This window comes from Oryzias latipes, chromosome 17, assembly GCF_053564925.1.
Source record: "Oryzias latipes strain Hd-rR chromosome 17, Olatipes_Hd-rR_3.1".
In the NCBI taxonomy this organism is placed as follows: domain Eukaryota; kingdom Metazoa; phylum Chordata; class Actinopteri; order Beloniformes; family Adrianichthyidae; genus Oryzias; species Oryzias latipes.
In genome coordinates, this window is record NC_136253.1 from 24,845,001 (window position 1) to 24,863,662 (window position 18,662).

General features: G+C 39.6%; 1 protein-coding gene across 6 annotated transcripts in view; it reads left to right on the forward strand.

The window, feature by feature from the left end:
* Positions 1–18,662, forward strand: part of map4l (microtubule associated protein 4 like) — an 85,628-nt gene that overhangs the window by 1,905 nt on the left and 65,061 nt on the right. For all 6 annotated transcript variants that reach the window (XM_023964767.1, XM_023964766.2, XM_023964768.2 and 3 more), the window contains exon 2: positions 16,817–17,004. In XM_023964767.1, the coding sequence (XP_023820535.1) occupies positions 16,827–17,004 (178 nt within the window). In that variant the 5' untranslated portion in view covers positions 16,817–16,826. The remainder of the gene's footprint in view (positions 1–16,816; positions 17,005–18,662) is intronic.

Here is an 18,662-nt window from a genome sequence, read left to right on the forward strand (position 1 = left end):
TTTCAGATTTTATTCCATGGGTTGAACAAAAAGATTGCATAAAAATGTGAAAAACTAAAGCATTATTTAAACAAAATCCCTTCCTTTCATGGGCTTATAAGTAATTGGACAATTGACTTCCATGCTATTGCATGGGCAGGTGTGGGCAATTCCCTTGTTATGTCATTATGAGTGAAGCAGATAAAGGCCTGGAGTTGATTTGAGGACTCGTGCTTGCATTTTGAAGATTTTGCTGTGAACAGGCAACAGGCGGTCAAAGGAGCTCTCCATGCTTAAAGTTCAATTTCTGAGTATTTATTCAAATTGTTGTGAGTCAGGACCAGACCAGATGCAGAAATGCTGTTGTACAATACTTGTGGGTGTGACATCAAAGCTACTACGTCTAAAGCTACAAGCTCCACTCTGATGCATCTACTTGTCACTACTACATTCATGAACGTCTTTGTTTTCCTCGTCTGGGCACGCATCTGCCCCAAAACTGTACAGCTGGATCTGCAGTTTCGTTGCAATAGTAATGTAAGTGGCTGTAAGCTAGCAGAAGAACACGTAACCTGGTGGATGATGGGAAAGGGGGTGGGCTTATTCAGCGACAACAATCTCGTTCACAACTCAGAAGTTAAATCTTAATCGATTAATGCCGCACTGCAGGAACTATCCATTCGAAAACGACAGGTTTTCTGGTTTTGAAAATTGCATAAACACAAGAAAAAAAACCCCACTAGAAATAGTTTCAAAATAGATTTAAAAATAAAGGTCAGAGTGGGGCTTCAATGAGTGAGGAGATCATGCACTTGGTAACTTTAGGAATTGTGGTTTCGATGACATCCAATCAAAATGCTGCTTTAAATATTTATTTGTTCTCCCAAACAGTTTTATGGACATTTTCCTCCATAATCAACAGCATTGTGTCCGTATGGATTTGTTTTCCCCACAGTCCGTCTCAAATCCTCTTTGACCTTTTCTGTTGCTTTGTTTTGTCTTACCAGCAGTACAAAAGTATTTTTTGTTTTGTAAATTATTTTTTTGACTGATTCTCGGCAAAATTCAATTGTTTTCTTTTAGAAATGGCGCCATATTTGTGAGAAATTTGTTTTTGCGCTGTGAACAGCAGAAAGGAGTATGTGGGTCATGCCCATGATCGTTTGCCAAATCCTCTTCTTTAGCTTCTCAACAGTAAAAGATGGATTGGCAAGGACGTTTGTTAAAACAAAGAAATAACCAACCAAACACATTTTCCCTTTACTTTTCCTGCAATATTTGTATATAAAATGTACATTTTAACATCAGCTAAACTGCTGTTAATTTATTTTTGTAGTTGTTGCAAATACATTATTATTCATCTATGGTTGTAAAAATAACAATTGAAGGTGTTTTAATTCTCATCTAACACAACCAAATGCAGAGCAACTTAGTGAGCCCACCTACCGTTTCTATGGAGTCCGCCTGCAGAGAAAGGGCCAAACACACACAAATAACACGTTCCATTAGAATAACACTAAATGTAAGTGAAATTATAGCTGAAAGTATGCCTCTCTAGCAATTTTTCCATTTGTGCAAAATGCAAAATAACAACTGAATGTTATTTGAACTGAGCAGACAATGTTTAGATGATTTGATAAAAAGCTGCATTTTTTAAAATGTGTGGCCTCAGAGTTAATTGGTAGTTTTCCAATGATACTAATGTTAATCCATTAACTATAGAGGGGAAGAAAACATTGAAGGATTTCAATAATTATTCAATCGGAATGCTTGCATGCTTGAAGTTCAAAAGAGGAATTGAAAAACTATTTATAAACTCCATTATATATACATGATAATGTTAAAAATCCTTCTCAGACATATTTTCTAGCAGGGTTTAAAGACCAGGTGATTGATTTTAAGATGTTCCAAGCAACTATTGAAACCAAGACAACTCAATCTATCACACATGCTAAAGTTATTTATTTTTAATAACTAACTACATGTATATTTGTCAGACCCTATAACTCTTTTACAGTTTATAAAAAACATTGAGTTTGGAGGTGTTTGTTTTTTCATTGGGTGTTTGGGTTTATGTGGCTTTAAAATCTTAAGAGTTATAATGTAACTCCTTCTTTTGGTGTGTAATAAAAACCTAAAAAATACCTAAACCCTCCTGACTAACAAGACCACTGATGTGTATTGACTGCTCTTCACCTGGTGTTCATACCCAAACAGTGAAACACGGTGGTGGTTGTATCATGTTTAAGAAAAGAGGATATTTGCCCCGTATGGGTCAGTATGTTTGAGGATCTGCTAAATTTTAAACAATTCAACCAAAGTTAGGGTAAGTAATTCCCCAATTTCACCAATACCTACGCAGCACTTTATTTTGTTTTTTCATTATGAATAGTACCTGATCATTTATTTAGTGCAGTTTGGGTGAGACAATGAGCCAATACTATAGTTTGGGGTCAACAGACTGTCAAATAATCGGCCAAGAAGTGTTGCTACTCTGACCTACATTCTTGATGTGAGAAAACCACTTGAAACACACACAGAATAGTGATATCTTGCAGCCACTACAACATTATAAATAAAACTAACCTAAAATCTTTAAAGCAGATTTTTAGAATATGAATATCTTCCGCCGTTAAACATGACCCTAAGCAGAGAACTGAAGAAGAAGCAGCCATCATTTTTTAGATAAATCCTTGGAGTGCAGTTGCTCTGAGGAAAAGACATCCTGTAATTCCTTTTACTGTGTATCTCTTCAGCTTCATAGCTGTTCTACTCTAGGTAAAAAAGGTAAAAGGTAAAAGGTAAAAAAAAAAAAAAACTGCTGTTAGCCGCTAATGCATTTCAGTTGATAATAGTTATTTGAGTATATGACGACAGTCAAAGCATCAGCGTTCTTGGAGCAAACTTCTTTTTGTTAACAGGATGTCTAAACTCCTAAAAAGGCAGCGCTCTGTTGTGCATTATTACCTTGTTTTTTGCAGGAGTTGCATTCAAAAAATAACCCACAATACATAAAATCCACAAAGTAGGATTGCAGATGTTTTAAGGTTTTAAAACCCCTCAATAGACACTTTATACACTTTTCTCAGACATGCGTTAACATTTTCACACTGATAGATAGATAGATAGATAGATAGATAGATAGATAGATAGATAGATAGATAGATAGATAGATAGATAGATAGATAGATAGATAGATAGATAGATAGATAGATAGATAGATAGATAGATAGATAGATAGATGACTTAATTAATCCCACAATGGGGAAATTTCATTTATCTGTAGCAGCAAAAACGACATTCCGTTTTTTGAATTTTTTTGAATTTTTTTGAATTTTCACTTCTGTTTACTCTCAAAGTACAAACCTTTGCAGAAAAGAAGTTCACTGTTATAGAATGAAAACAAAGATCTGCTTACAATCAAAGATTTTTGTAGATTTGGCAATTGAGTGCATTCTGAACAGAAGAGGAGATTGATTGACAATGATCTACAGCCAATCAGGACACAGTACGCTGTAAAAAATAGTAATTCTGTGAGGGGTGAACTGCAATATAGTGAAAAGTACTTGATCTTTTAATAAAAGAAAATAAATGTTTAAATATATCCCTCTCAAATATCGGGAAAAAATATATTTTGATAAATATGGGATCTTCTCTGATTCAGGGATGTGGAAAGAAGAAGATTTTAATAATATCTCTGTGGACCGAGACCATCTCACAAGTCTTTTAAAGAACTTTATCAAGCCCAGCATCATAATATTAGCTAATATTGAGTTTAAATTACACTGAAATATATTTTTGCGGGGAAAAAAACATTTATAGGTTAAAATGATAAAATAAAGCAAGTTTTAGGTGAAGTATTCTAGGAATGGTCATTTTGGGGGATTTGTTGTTGCTTTCACAGCTCTTCTCTCATATTCATGGTTAGGTAGCAGCCTGAGAGTACATAATCTGGACAAAATCTGTGGGAACAAATCGGTTCACAGGGGCTCATCAGCAGGATGCCTGCTATTCCTTTTGGAGATTACAACTACAATTTATGTTTTGATGTCTATTGTGTAGATTTAGTGATCCCCCCCACTGCCTCACAGCACAGAGCTGACAGGTATTATGTGGTGGAACTGGACGTGTTGGACAGCGTCTTGGCAACAATGACAGAGATGCAGAACAAGGTAACAGATTTGCAAATGAAAGATATTGTTTGATTGGTTTGGAATTAACCCTACGTATATATACTTAAAACACAAAATGTTGCAAATAAATAAAAAAATAATAAAAAAACCAGAAAGGGATTCATTCAAATTTACTCCCTGGTTATGCGAAGATTCATAACCCCTTTTTGTAATAGTAAAACCTGTCCAACACAAAAAGCCTTCAGCTCTCATCTGTTTGCTTAGTTGTTGGACAGAACAAGTAAAAAAAATAATAACAATAAAAAAGGAATAATCCCCTACGTGAGATAGAACCAAGCTGTTGTCCTCAAAAACACTTGAGGTTTCAGAACATTGAACAGATCTGTGAAGACTCCCATTCATTTAGGATGGTTCAATGGCAGAAGAAGTAAAAAAAAAAGTAATCTAGACTTAGCTATTTAAGATGTTGCGCTTCTTATTAATCTTAGGTGATTGATAACTTAATGCTTTCTTGGCCTCTATTATCTAAGAGAAATTAGATGATTCCCATCACGGCATCACGGCACCCACATGGCAAAGTACAAAGGTGTCTAACTCAATAGCGAGAAGTGACGAGGCTCAGAAATGGATCAGACATGACATCACGTGGTTGAAGACAGGAGAGGGGATAAGAAGCACTGTTTGCTTCCTATCTTCATCATCCGTTTCCTGTGTGCTTCCGTCAGAGCGAGGTCAGGGCTTTACAAAAGTAAAGGTCACTGGTGTCCCGCTGATTGCAGGACTGAGATCAGAGCTGACAGTGAAGAACGAGTAAGCACAAAATGTCCCCTCCACCAATGATGCCTTTAAAACACGAAACCTCTGTATAGGATGGCTTTCTTTAGCTTCAAATCAAGAGTATAAAAGCTTCACAAATCATAGATTTCCCATGTTCCCTTTTACATAAACTGTGTTGTGCTTTTGAAAAAGTTGCATTGGTATGATGAATATCTTCTTGCAGCCTAACTGGAAACAATCAAAAATACTATAAAAATTACACATTGATTGGTCTAGAAAGGCTAAAAAGTAACTAAATCTTTGGATATAACCACACCAGAAGAAGGAAGACGATGCACCCTAATGTGAATTAAAAATATCTTTATATTAACTATATTAACCATTTAAATGACATGTTTGTTATTTCATCTACACTGTTTAACCTCTTTCACAGACCCTTCTCTCAATTGCTTTGCAAACAAGTCGACCCAGTCACGCATCCCACCCTGACAGACTTGCACTGTTGGTATGTTATCTGGGAGATGTGCTGACCGTCCGCACCTGTGTGTGTGTGTTTACATGTGTGTGTGTGTGTGTGTGTGTGTGTGTGTGCAGACGGGTTGACACAGCGTGTGGTCAGCAGTAATCAAAATTGCTGCCCGTCAGACGCTTTCCTGTACATGCATGTGAGTAGGCGTGTCAGAGCTCATCAAGAAGCTGCTGAGTCACCATGGTGACTGGCTGGGCAGCCATGGCAGGAATTCTGTTAGTATTGTGAATGCCATGAATGTGAAAAGATGAAAGTGGTCTTGTTAGGAAGCTGTGTTTCAGATGTAAAGCCTAACATAAAAAAATCCAGATGTCTTTAACATCAATGTTTTCATGCTGGACATTTTGATGCAACTGATGGACTTAAAGGCACCAGAGCACATAGATGTATCTGTGATTTTGCCAGATATCTGATCCCAGACATATTACAGGAGATTATTTTGAGAATTTCAAAGGATTTTCAAATGATAAGAAAGTAGCTCAAACAAAAATATCATTGATGTTTCTCTTCAGAATTTTCAGTCTGAATACACCCAAGTGGACCCTGGTCCTGGACCAGGAGCCGCTCCCTGACCCTTCATTAGAGGTGTACTTGGTTTGCTTCCAATCAGACTGAGCTCCGGTTCGCTCTGAGATTCCTCAGTCTGAATACAATCCTTTCCTGGAACAGAGCAACTGAACCAAAACGGCCGCCGTAGCCGACATGAGCAGAGTAGGAATGTAGCAACAGATATAATGCAACAATTGTCGTTTTATCAAACAGAAAAAAAGAGTCAAATTGTTTATTTGTCACACGTTTTATTTTAACAGCTGAAAACGCTTCTTACATGCTTTTCTGTGTTTTGCTACGCGGCATGTGCTCAACAGGCGCTGCTGTGAAATCTTAAAAGCTACCTTGTAGTTCCTTAACAGAATTCTCTTGAAATAATGCAATAACACCACAACGATGAGACACAGAAACTCATTGAAATGTGTTTGGATGAATTTGGATCAATTCAAAATCCTTTTTAACACGATACAAATTGCTTCTCACCGTTTTCCCTTCAATCTATATGTCAAACATTTTTCTGTTCTTAGCTGTCTTCTTGCCAGTAACCGCCCTGCAGCATGCCTGCACTGGACCAAGAAAGCGAGTAAAAAGTGTTTAGCCTGACATTGATATAGACGTTCAAAAGTTGTGAGCGAAATATAAAGCGCAGGACTTAACATAATTTCTGCCTCTAGTTGCTGTGTTCTGCCTTCACAATTCCTGACCAAATGAATGAAGAAATCTTTAGTCACATGGTTTTCTTTACAAGCTATGGTCTGGAACAGGAAAGTCAGGAAATACAGAACAAACGGAAGATTCAGGACTCGATCCGAACCAAATTAAGTGGAGTGGGTCCGGACCAATGGAAAGCAAATCATCCTCCATCTATCCTCTGCATCCTCCTCACACCAGTTACCTTTATACCTTCACTACATCTATGAATCTCCTCTTGCCTGATTGCTCCAACCTCTGCATCCTTTTATTAACATAATCACTGTTGCTCTCTAAAGTTGTTCAAAACATCTCAATCTGGCTTCCCTGTATTTATCTGTAAAGCTTCCAACATGTGCTGTTCCCCTGATGTACGTACTCAACATCTTCATCTCTGCCTCCTGTCTCTTTCTCAGAGTCTCTAAACCAACAACATGGCTGCTCTTGCCACAGTCTTCTACACCTTTACTTTCATTCTGGCTGACACTCTTTTGTCACAAATCACACCTGAAACCTTCATCCATGTGCTTCAGCCTGAGTCCACTCGCCGCTGCACCTCTTTTTGTCACAAAGTCCTTAAAGTCCTCCACCTTCTTAACTTCTGTTCCCTGTAACCTCATCGTTCCACTCATCTACACACTGATACTCTGTCTCTCTGCAGCTGACCTTCCTTCCTGTCCTTTACTCTGTTGGTAAAATTCCGCACCTAAGCCGTTTACTCACTGTAGTTGTTTGTGATCTTGGATCCACAGAAACTCTGCATGAAGCCATGCTGTCCCACATTATCTAGTGGTTCTTTTGTTTGGTCTGCTCCTGAGTTTAGATGAACTTTCACGCTTTCCAAACAAAGCAGACTATCCGAGGAAACCAACTTCGGTGCTAATAATTAAGCAAGAGTTGAATGAGTCAGTGGAAACACGTCTTAACGTTTACAAAGTTCCTATCATCAGTACTAGGCCTGCACAATATACCGCAAATTTTTGCATCGCGACATTAAGCTGTGCAATATGCATACCGCTAAAGACGACGAAAATCGCAATAAATGGTTACCTTAAATGTGCTAAAACAATCTCATGGCAGCTTGAATTATTGAACAAATGAAATAAATCCCTTTATGCATTTAACCAATCGGAAGGATCAATCAGATGAGCCCTTTTATGTTTGATGTTTGCCTCCTACGTCGACGAGGGTCATTTGGAGTATAATTTTTAAACTGTTGCAGTGAAATGGAAATGATGTTTTTGGTTGTTTTGCCTTTTGTTTATATACCGCGAATTATATCGTTATCGCAATATTAATCACCAATATCGCATATCGCGAGTTTTCCTCATATCGTGCAGCCCTAATCAGTACCTTTTAGATAACTGGTATTTTTTCAGAAAGAAAATAATATTTCTGTTCAGTTGCAGGCTTGCAAGGTATGCATTGTTGTTTCTTATGTAGCAAACTGACAAACTGTCATCAACAAATCATACTTGAAACTGTAGGAAGGAAATCATGCAGACAATATTTCATTGTTATAAACTAATTGCATTTTAGTTTAAAGAATGGTTTATTTTATATTTGTTTTTAGGAGATTTATGCAAAATGCAGCTGTTAATCTAACTTTTTTCACTCATTTTGATCAGAGAAACGATCATTAATCTGATTTGTTCCTCATGTTTACTCCCCCTCATATTCTGTCCTTCTGCTTTAGTGTTTCTCTGAACATGAATTTTTCACTTGGCTGAGCAGCAAAACTGAAACAGAACTCGGTCCACTTTTATGTCCCTCTGTTGCTTTTTTAGCTGCGAGGAGTCGATTCCTGCCGCAGCAAAGGTGCTCTTTGCAGTTGCAAACCGGATGCATGCCATTTACCATTTCTCTGCACAACAGAATCCTCAAAGCTGTTCATTTTAGGAACAGATTATGCCCCAGAATTGAGATTAGCATGATCTGTTGGGAATACCCGCACATGCAGCTTGTGTTTTCAGCTCCTATAAACCCCTGCAGAGCTCTTTGAACGGCAATAATTCTGACACTGCACTTTCCGCCACCAGTGAGCACCATCAATGCAGGAGGAGTTCACACCCCAGGGCCACTGACCTCTCCATTCACTGCGGTTACATCATTAGCACAGACTTTCATATCGTTTTGTGAGTCATCTATGGGCTGCAGAGGCCTGAAGCTCAGCAACAAAGTTTTCTAGTATACTACCGGCAGGTAAAAAAAAGACAATGTTTCTTTTTGTGCCTTCGAAACCGGAAAATACTCTCTTTCTTTAAATAGTTTTATAAAAATATAAAGATTGAATAGATTCACCCTTAGTTATTCTTTAACAGATATCATAAGCATTATACATATATGTACAACAATCGACTAAATAGTAACCAAAAATCTATTTAATCTGGTGTGGGAGACAATATAAGGATCTTGGAGTTTAATTGAAGTAATGCAGCATTGACTCGCTCATTAGTATCACGCACTGAATCCCTTGTGTATTATGGTGTTACAGTTTGGGTTTTAAATGCAGGATTATGTAAGAACGATTCGATTTTGTGGAGGATGGCCTGATTATGTAGCAGATGGATTTGGAAATGGACATGCCGTGGATGTAGATGCAAGGCATTGTGGGTATGAAAGCAGTTTTTAAACCTTTAGAAAGCTAAATCTGCCTGTGCAGTCCCAGAAAACTGTTTCCTCTTTCATTTTCTGTGTAGACCCTGTTTTTACAAACAATGTCAGTTTGTTGAATCTTCAAACGTTTTTTACAAATTCTAAAATTGATTACAGAAGTCTTTGGAAAAACACAATGTTTGATTGCCTGATTTGGCATTGGATGTTCTAAAAAATACAATAATATAAAATAATTTAACAACATTGATATTTTCTGTCTCCATGTAGAAAAAATACACTACTATTAACATAAATAGAGAAAACAAGCATTGCTATCTAATAACTATTTACTGGTGGGATACATACTGTAGATGGTCAGTTTAACTTGACTGTTTAGCTTTTGTTGTAAAAATGTATGTTAATATATAGTTAAAGCAAAAAGTCCTTACTTGCTTACACTGCAAAAATAGGCCCCAACAAAGTTCAGTAGCTCAAAAATTCTTAAATTAAAAATATAAATTTAATTTGCAAAAGTAAAGCTGCTAAAATGGACTTACCAAGAATTCTTATTTTAAGGGAAAAATTCTCTTCCCCAAGACTTGTTTTCCTAAACTATGATTATTTTGCTATTGAAAATACTTTCTTGATAAAAACATTTTTATTGCAAGACAGAAAACAAGACAAGGGTGTCTTTACTTTCTTAAGAATTAGTTTTTGGAGTGTTTTAAAAACACAGCTAAGGAGAGATTCGAAAAAATGTATAGTTACCATAATTTAAAAGTATATTATTTTCATTTTAATTTGCACAAAAGAAGGAATGTATCTAATTTTGATATTTTTTTTCTTTTTCTCACGTTTATTTATCAATTTTGATTTCAGACGTACACAGTCATCTGCTTTCAGACTGAAGCATTATTCCAAGTTGATTCTAATAGCTTTTTTTAACAAATTTAACAAATATTTGTAATTTGTTTCAAAAATGTTGCTGCAGAGCTGTAAAACAAAAGCAATTTAACAAATGTTTCTGTCTTTGATATGAACAATTTTTGCTATTAAACTCAGTCAATCCAAATGCAGCTCTCTGTCTTTTTCTTAACTGTTTTTGGATTTTTTTTCCACAAGTATTTTTTTTATAATAAACTAAGCACAAAAGTACGACGGAGTATTAGGGCCACCAAAAAAAAAAAATTAGAGCCACCAAAAAAAAAAAAAAGTAAAATTACGAGATTTTATCTCGTAAATTTAGGAGATAAAAACTCGTAAATTTACGACTTTTTATCTCATAAATTTACGACTTAAAATCTCATAAATTTACGAGAAAAAAGTCGTAGATTAAGGAAAAAACACCGAAGTTGTCCGTTTATCTGAACCTAGCTTGAAGATGAAGTATGCTGAGCCTTTTGTGAAGCTTCATTTCCGGATTATTATAGGTTTAAAACAAAGAGATTCTGAAACTTTTGGCGATCAGATTAGTTTCCATGTAGCAGTCTTTCCGGGGTTCAGTGTCCGTAAAGCGGAGTATAATATGTAAAATAAGGAGCTCAGAGACACGTTTGGGTGTAGACAATCGCTGCAGCCTTTATTTTCCTTTTCATTCACATATCCTGAAGTTCATTTGTCTCATTACGTCATGAACCTGTCATCCCAACACCAATGCGGAAGTAAACAGTGTTACAAGCGCCCCCTCCTGCAGATGAAATGTCCCGTTTCAGCATAAAACAATAAAGAGGAATGAAAATAGTGTTTTATATTAGCTTTGGAACGTTGAAAATGCCAAAAAAGTGCTCTTCCTTTTGTGTGACGGAAGCGTCACACAGACGTAGAGTCTTGTCTTTGGTAGAGGAAGAAAGGATTCAAGCGAACAGCTGCAGGGACACCGACGACGGCTTCATCGGGCTGCAGAGATCCTGCAAACCAACCATCAATAAATAAAACTTTAATGAATCGTAAATCAAACAAATGACCTTCCAGACATTTGGAACCTTATCAATAAACATTCAGCTCACCTGTTCAACAAAGTTTAGTCGGTCTTCTCTGCGGCTGCACGGCGTTCACCTGCTGCTCTGCATGCTCACTTCCACTGTAATCTCCTAAAATTACGACTTTTTATCTCCTAAATTTACGAGATAAAATCTCGTAATTTTACTTTTTTTTTTTTTTTTTTTTGGTGGCTCTAAATTTTTTTTTTTGGTGGCCCTAATACTCCGTCGTACAAAAGACTTATGGGTGGATGAAGTATTTTTTGTTTATTTCTATCTAACAAGTAAAACACCCAAATAGCTTTTTTGACCTTTTTATTTTGTCAGTTGCCTCATACTGGAGAAGCAGATGATTGCAGTTTGTTTTAGGCCGTTAATCCTTGTTTTGGTCTCTTTCAACCCCTCTGAGAATTATCAGGCCTTCAGGAGCCAAATGCTACACTGTGTTCACTTTCTAGTCATTAATTGACTGCTGAGTAATGGTAGTACACAGTGAGTCCACAAGAGCTTTTAACTAAAAATAGATACCTGCTGCTAAAGCAAGCGCTCAAATTAAAACAATGTTCTGAAATAGACCAAAAAGCTGCTTTGAGCTGAGCTTTGTGTGCCACAGTTTCTATAGTGAGAAGATGTCTAAGGCCTGTTTGTCTAAAATAGAAAATATGTAATAAGTAAAGAGGAATTTCAAGGGATCTGGGGTCTGAGAGCAAACAAAAAAATCAAAATCTTTGCTATATCAAAGTTACAGTGTCTGACACTGGTAGAGATGCTTTTCTTGACCTTGACTTATCAGCATTCCGACAATTTGTTGTAGAGATGTCAACCATAAGGTTTTTTTTTTTTTTAGGCTTGCGCTGATGCCCTGCAGCTTCAAATTTTTATCTGAGAAACAATTTGTCTTGACCACCTACATAATATTTCTTCCAGTTTAAAAGTCTGTCTTTTAAGTATCAAAGGTCTTGGTGTCTGAGAAACACATGTTTAAAGGCTGAAGAAAACATGCAGGCTGTTAATAGGAATATTAATAAGAACTGTTGTGGCTGGAAAACTTCTATTTTCATCTAAAGCACAACAGTCTGAAGTCGTAATCGACTAAAAGATGAAAAAAGGAGACCTCAGATTTCGGTTGTTTGGCCTTCAGTAAAGCAATAAATGTTGCAGAATGATGCACAAAAAGGGAAACAGAGATTAGGAAGAACTATTTAGGACAGGCTCAACTGTACTTAAGAATGATCTTGGTGTTTAACACATTTATTGATGGATGTTCAAAGGTCTTTCTTGCAAAGTTAGAAAGATTAAGTAATGTATGTTCGGAATTGGTGATAGAAAAAAAAAGCTAGAGGGAGAGGGCTAAGGGGGGGCAGAAAGAAAGGGAATATGTGGACTGTCCATTCGGCTCCATTCATCCTTCCACAAAACAGTAGCTCACAGTTCTGGTCAAGTCCTGATAACTCTCTACTGTATGTGTTCGTTCTGGCTGCCAGCCATGTAGTGTGTGTGTGTACGTTTTTGAAGACAAAGACAGCTTGTTGGAGGAGTGTATGGATGGAAGGGGACAAACAGTGGCTTGGGACAGACTGAAAAAATAGCTTGCTGATGGGTCCTGTAATCTAAATATTGGAAAGTTACTCAATTACTCTGCTGCTGGTTAAAGGCTTCGTTAAAATCAAGGTATAGAATATTTTTTAGCTTTCCAAGGATATAATTCCATGTATTTTGTTTGGTTTGATTTATACCAATTAAACCAGAGTTCATTTTGGTACAGATCAACTGTGCAGGTGTAAATACACTCATTCAAATCCATCCATCTCAATCCATCCATCTTCCTCCGTCTTTCCGGGATCGGGTCGCGGGGGCAGCAGTCTAAGCAGAGATGCCTAGACTTACCTCGCCCCAGCCACTTCCTCCAGCTCCCCTGGGGGAACTCCGAGGCGTTCCAAGGCCAGCCGAGAGAATTTCTGTCCATAAAAACTATGAACAGAACCGGTGATAAAGGGCAGCCCTGCTGGAGTCCAACGTGGACCGGGAACAGGTCTGACTTACTGTCGGCTATGCGAACCAAGCTCCTACTCCGGTCATACAGAGACCGGACAGCCCTCAGTAAGGCTCCCCGGACCCCATACTCCCAGAGCATCCTCCAAAGGATACCACGGAGGACGCGGTTGAACGCCTTCTCCAAATCCACAAAACACATGGGGACTGGATAAGCGAACTCCCACAATCCCTCCAGCACCCTAGATTGGGTGTAGAGCTGGTCCGCTGTTCCACGACTAGGACGGAAACCGCAGTCTTGTTCATGAATCCGAGGTTCGACTATGAGTCGGACTCTCCTCTCCAGTACCCTGGCATAGACTTTCCCAGGGAGGCTGAGTGTAATTCCCCTGAAGTTGGAACACACCCTACGGTCCCCCTTCTCAAAGAGGGGAACCACCACCCCTGTTTGCCAGTCCAGTGGTACAGTTCCCGACTGCCACGCAATGCTGCAGAGACGTGTCAGCCAAGACACTCTCACAGCATCCAGGGACTTGAGGTACTCAGGGCGGACTTTATCCACTCCCGGGGCCTTGCCACTGAGGAGCTCGTTGACTATCTCAGTCAGTGACTTCAGCTTGGGTAAAAAACATCCTCACCCCAAAGTCCTCGTTCTCTGCTTCTTCAAAAGAGGGCTTGTCAGTGGGATTGAGGAGATCCTCGAAGTATTCCTTCCACCGGCCGACAATGTCCCCATTCGAAGTCAACAGCCCCCCACCTGCACTGAAAACGGTGCCTGTGAGGAGAACTGCTTTCCCCTCCTGAGGCGCCGGATGGTCTGCCAGAATTTTTGGAGGCCAACCGATAGTCCTTCTCCATGGCCTCACCGAACCCCTCCCAGGACTCAATGTCTCCAACCTCCCTTGGTACCTGTTTGAAGTTCTCCCAGATGTGGGAGTTAAAGACTTCCCTAACGGAGGGCTCAGCCAGACATTCCCAGCAGACCCTCACAGTATGTTTGGGTCTTCCAAGTCTTTCCGGCCTCCTTCCCTGCCAGCGAATCCAACACACCACCAGTTAGTGATCGGTGGACAGCTCTGCCCCTCTCTTCACCCGAGTGTCAAAGACACAGGGCCGAAGGTCACCTGAAACAACTACAAAGTCGATCATTGACATCCAGCCCAGGGTGTCCTGATGCCCGGTGTATTGATGGACACTCTTGTGCTCGAAAATGGTGTTTGTTATGGACAAACTATGACGAGCACAGAAGTCCAATAATAAAACACCACTCGGGTTCAGATCGGGGGGGGGCATTCCTACCAAACACGCCCCTCCAGGTGCCACTGTCATTGCCCTCGTGGGCATTGAAGTCCCCCAGAAGGACAATGGAGTCTCCCGTTGGGGCACTTTCCAGTACCCCTTCGAGAGACACCAAGAAGGTCTGGTACTCCAAACTGCTGTTCGGCCCTCAAGCCGAAACCACAGTAAGGGACCTGTCCCCCACCCAGAGGCGGAGGGACATGACCCTCTCGTCCACCGGAGTGAACTCCAACACTTGGTGGCTGAGTAAGCCCACACCAGCCCGCCGCCTCTCACCTTGAGCAACTCCAGAGTGGTAGAGAGTCCAACCCCTCTCTAAGGACTGAGTTTCAGAGCCCAGGCTATGTGTGGAGGAGCCCGACTATATCTAGACGGTATCTCTCAACTTCTTGCACCAGCTCAGGCTCCTTCCCTCCCAGATAGGTGACGTTCCATGTTCCAATAGCCATGTTCCATGACCGGAGTTTTGGCCGCCGAGGCACCCGCCCTCGACTACCACCCAAACCACATTGCACCGGCCCCTTTTGAGGTCTCCTACGGGTGGTGGGCCCATGGGAGAGTGGTCCCACGTCGCTCCGTGGGGCTGTGCCCGCCCGTGGTCACCTGGCACTCGCCTGCGAGTCCCAACCCCGGTCCTGGCTCCAGAGTGGGGCCCCGGTGACGCCAATCCGGGTGACGTAATCGGGTGTTGTTTCCTTTCATCACGGGGTTCTGAACCGCTCTTTGTCTGGCTCGTCACCCAGGACCTGTCTGCCATGGGAGACCCTACCAGGGGCTTAAGCCCCAGACAGCTTAGCGCACTCGAGGTCTCAAACTCCCCCACCACGTTAAGGTGACGGTTCACTTGTTCAAATAAGCAGACCAAAACGCCAAACCCATAACGCTTCCAAACTAACTTGGTATGATACACTTATGACATGACTATGAACAAGACCCAATCAAACAATGCACTTTTTTGGGACAACAAGCTACCATAGCTGGGCATCAAGAAAACTAGGATCTGTGGAAGTCCATGAGCTGTGGATAAACCTGGAATAATAAGCAGATACAGCACATTTTTGATACTTGGGGGACAAATGCATAATGCAGCTGCTAGAAAAATCACAGAAAGTTAAACAATGTTGAGTTAAAGTGGAAAAACTTTGGGAAAAGCCCATGGACAGAGATTAAAAGCTCCACAGATTTTTGAACTACAAAAGGGTTTTAAGAAACATCTGTAACTAACTGAAAATATTGTGGAGAATTAGGGTTTTATATATAATTTAAGGTAAATAAATATTACAGCATTTTTTTCTACTCATATTACTTTAAAATGTGTAGGGGATTGGCTAAATGCTGATTTTAACAAGAGAACTAACAAAAATATATTTATAAATTAGGAAGTTTTAAACAAACACAATTTACAAAAAAAAAAATTAAAAAAGGGTTGCGCGGTGGCGCAGTGGTTAGCGCTCTTACCTCACAGCGAGAAGTCCCAGCTGGGGGACCTGAAACAGAATTTCAATGGGGGACCTTTCTGTGTGGAGTTTGCATGTTCTCCCCGTGCATGCGTGGGTTTTCTCCGGGGTCTCTGGCTTCCTACTACTGTCCAAAAACATGCTTCATAGGTTGATTGGTTGATCTAAATTGTCCATAGGTGTGAATGTGAGAGTGAATGTGTGTGTGTGATTGTGGCCCTGCGACATACTGGCGACCTGTCCAGGGTGTCCACAAGTGGCCAGGATAGGCTCCGACAGCTCCGTGACCCCAAAGGGACAAAACAGCAGAAGATGAATGAATGGATGAATGAATGAATGAATCAAAAACAACAACAACCAAAACAAACTAAACTAATCATCTTGGGGGGTCTCAACCCATTTATAAAAGTCGAAGGCAAACAATAAACACAAGCTTGGTCTGTCAGTGGGACAGAAAATACACAAACAAAAATGCATAATAGGTTAACAAAACCAAAAATGTAACTACCGGTATACTGGATAATTGAAAAGTTGGATTCAGACATTCAGCAAAAGTAAAGTTGAAAATTTTTTGCCTAAATTGTTGTTAAAATGAAAATAGCCACAGTAAATATGTAAATAAATGAGAAGAATATTACATCCTCTCTAAAAAAAAAAAAATTGCCATGTGGAAATCGAGAGATCTTTTTGTATGTTTGTGCGGTTTGTATCAGAAAAATTGTGGGAATGTTATGTAAGTTCATCTCACCTGAGTCCACTGGCTTGTCAGATACTATAACTTAGTTCTAAGAACTAAGAATGTATGTTAAAGACATTGCTGTCCTTTTTTGTTTTCAGCGATAGGACTATGGACCTTAGTCTGCGAGATGCTCTGGGTGGGGGAGGAGGTGGAGCCCCAGCTGAAGCCCTGCTGAAACGAGACTTTGTGGCCTCTCTGGAGAAAGAGAGCTTTGATGATAAGGTGGGAGAGAAAGTCTCCAAGAGTGACTACAGGCCCTTGCTGGATGGAAAGGACACCAAGAGTGGTAAGCTGCCTTAAGCACACTGAGAAGATGTTGAGTGGAGCTCTGATCATTTCCTACTTTGATGCTTCGCACTGTTTAGCTCTCCACCTCTTAGGAAGGACCTGACAGTGCGCTGGCTGACGGGCATGCTCAAAATCAGTTGTCTACACAGTTCAGCATTACTGTGGTTGAATTTTAATCATTTGAGTGACAATGGCCTCAATTTTGACTCTTCTGAGTGTTTAAAGAGAGACTCTTTTTTAAAGAGAGAGTTTTTATATGTGGACAAACAGCTAAGATCTGCTTTCTCTGAAGCAACCATACATTTATTAATAAAAGAAACATTTTTACATTATACTGAAGCAAATATTTCTGATTTCTTTTTTCTTTTTTTCTTCTTCAAAAACCAACATAAATATTAGTATGAAAATATACAACAGCTATAGTACCCGCTGATCCCAGACTTGCCAGATATTCCATCACGGATGCTTAGATGTGTTTTATGTCATTTTTGCACACTGGTTGGATGATTGCATGTTGCAACCGAACTCACCCCTGTTGTAACAAAGTCTTCAAGGAAGCCTCCTTTCTCGCTTTAGGGAACGTTTCCACCTTTGCCAAAACCAAGACCACTCACAAAATGACACCATTTAGTTTTAAAGATGGCTGGGGACAGTTAATTCTCATTTGTCCAAAGGCAGTTGGAGTAATGTAAAATGGCACAAATGGTGTGTGAAAGCAGTTGGGAGACTGATGATTAGGTGCTGAAAAAGTGGAATGATAACAATGTAATATATAATACAGGTCATTTAACGCACCCCATCCCTTTGGTTCCACTGAAGGAGTAGGATGTTAGATTTAGGGAGCTGTACTCCACACCTTTCTTCCTTGTCTTCATTCATTGGAATTTGATTGACTTCAGTCATGACCTGGTTGGGTTTCCCTTATTTTATGTACTTTACAATCACATCTTAGATTGCGAAGAAAGAGCAGTTTTATGTCCTTAAGCAGACTCAAGTGGATTCTGGTCCACCAGGATTACAAATTTTAAAATGTGTTTTTTGGAACTGATCAACCAGTGACAGGATCAGATTTCAGAGGTTTGGCATGTATATACTTAATTCTTTATTTGAAGCCTCAGACAAGATTTAGAAAAAGAATTTAAACTTTTGGTTCAAGAAACAAAGCTTTTATCTTCTCTAAATTTTTAGAAGACTTTTTCTACAAACATCAAACAAAATCCAGTTATTATTGTTCTGACATTAAATATAGGCAACATGTAGACGCATATAAAATAAAGAGTGAGAGTTTATTTCATCATTTTTTGCAGGTCTTTTTAATTTTTCTTCCCCACTTCCCCTTTTTCCTGATTCCCTCCATATTCTTGTTTTTATAACAGTCTTTGTTCTGTGTTTCACTCCTCCCTTCAGTCTCCATCACGTCCTTCATTGTCTCTCTGTGTCAGCCTGGAGACAGTACTGCATCGCCAATTTTTCCATCCCATACACACACACACACACACACACACACACACACACACACACACACACACACACACACACACACACACAAACATAAACAACAAGCAGCCTTATTTTCATCTCTCAGAACTATTTGTACGAGAAGCCCCATAAGGCCAGAATTTGGCACCGTTGTTGATCCGTAGTGCTACTATATGT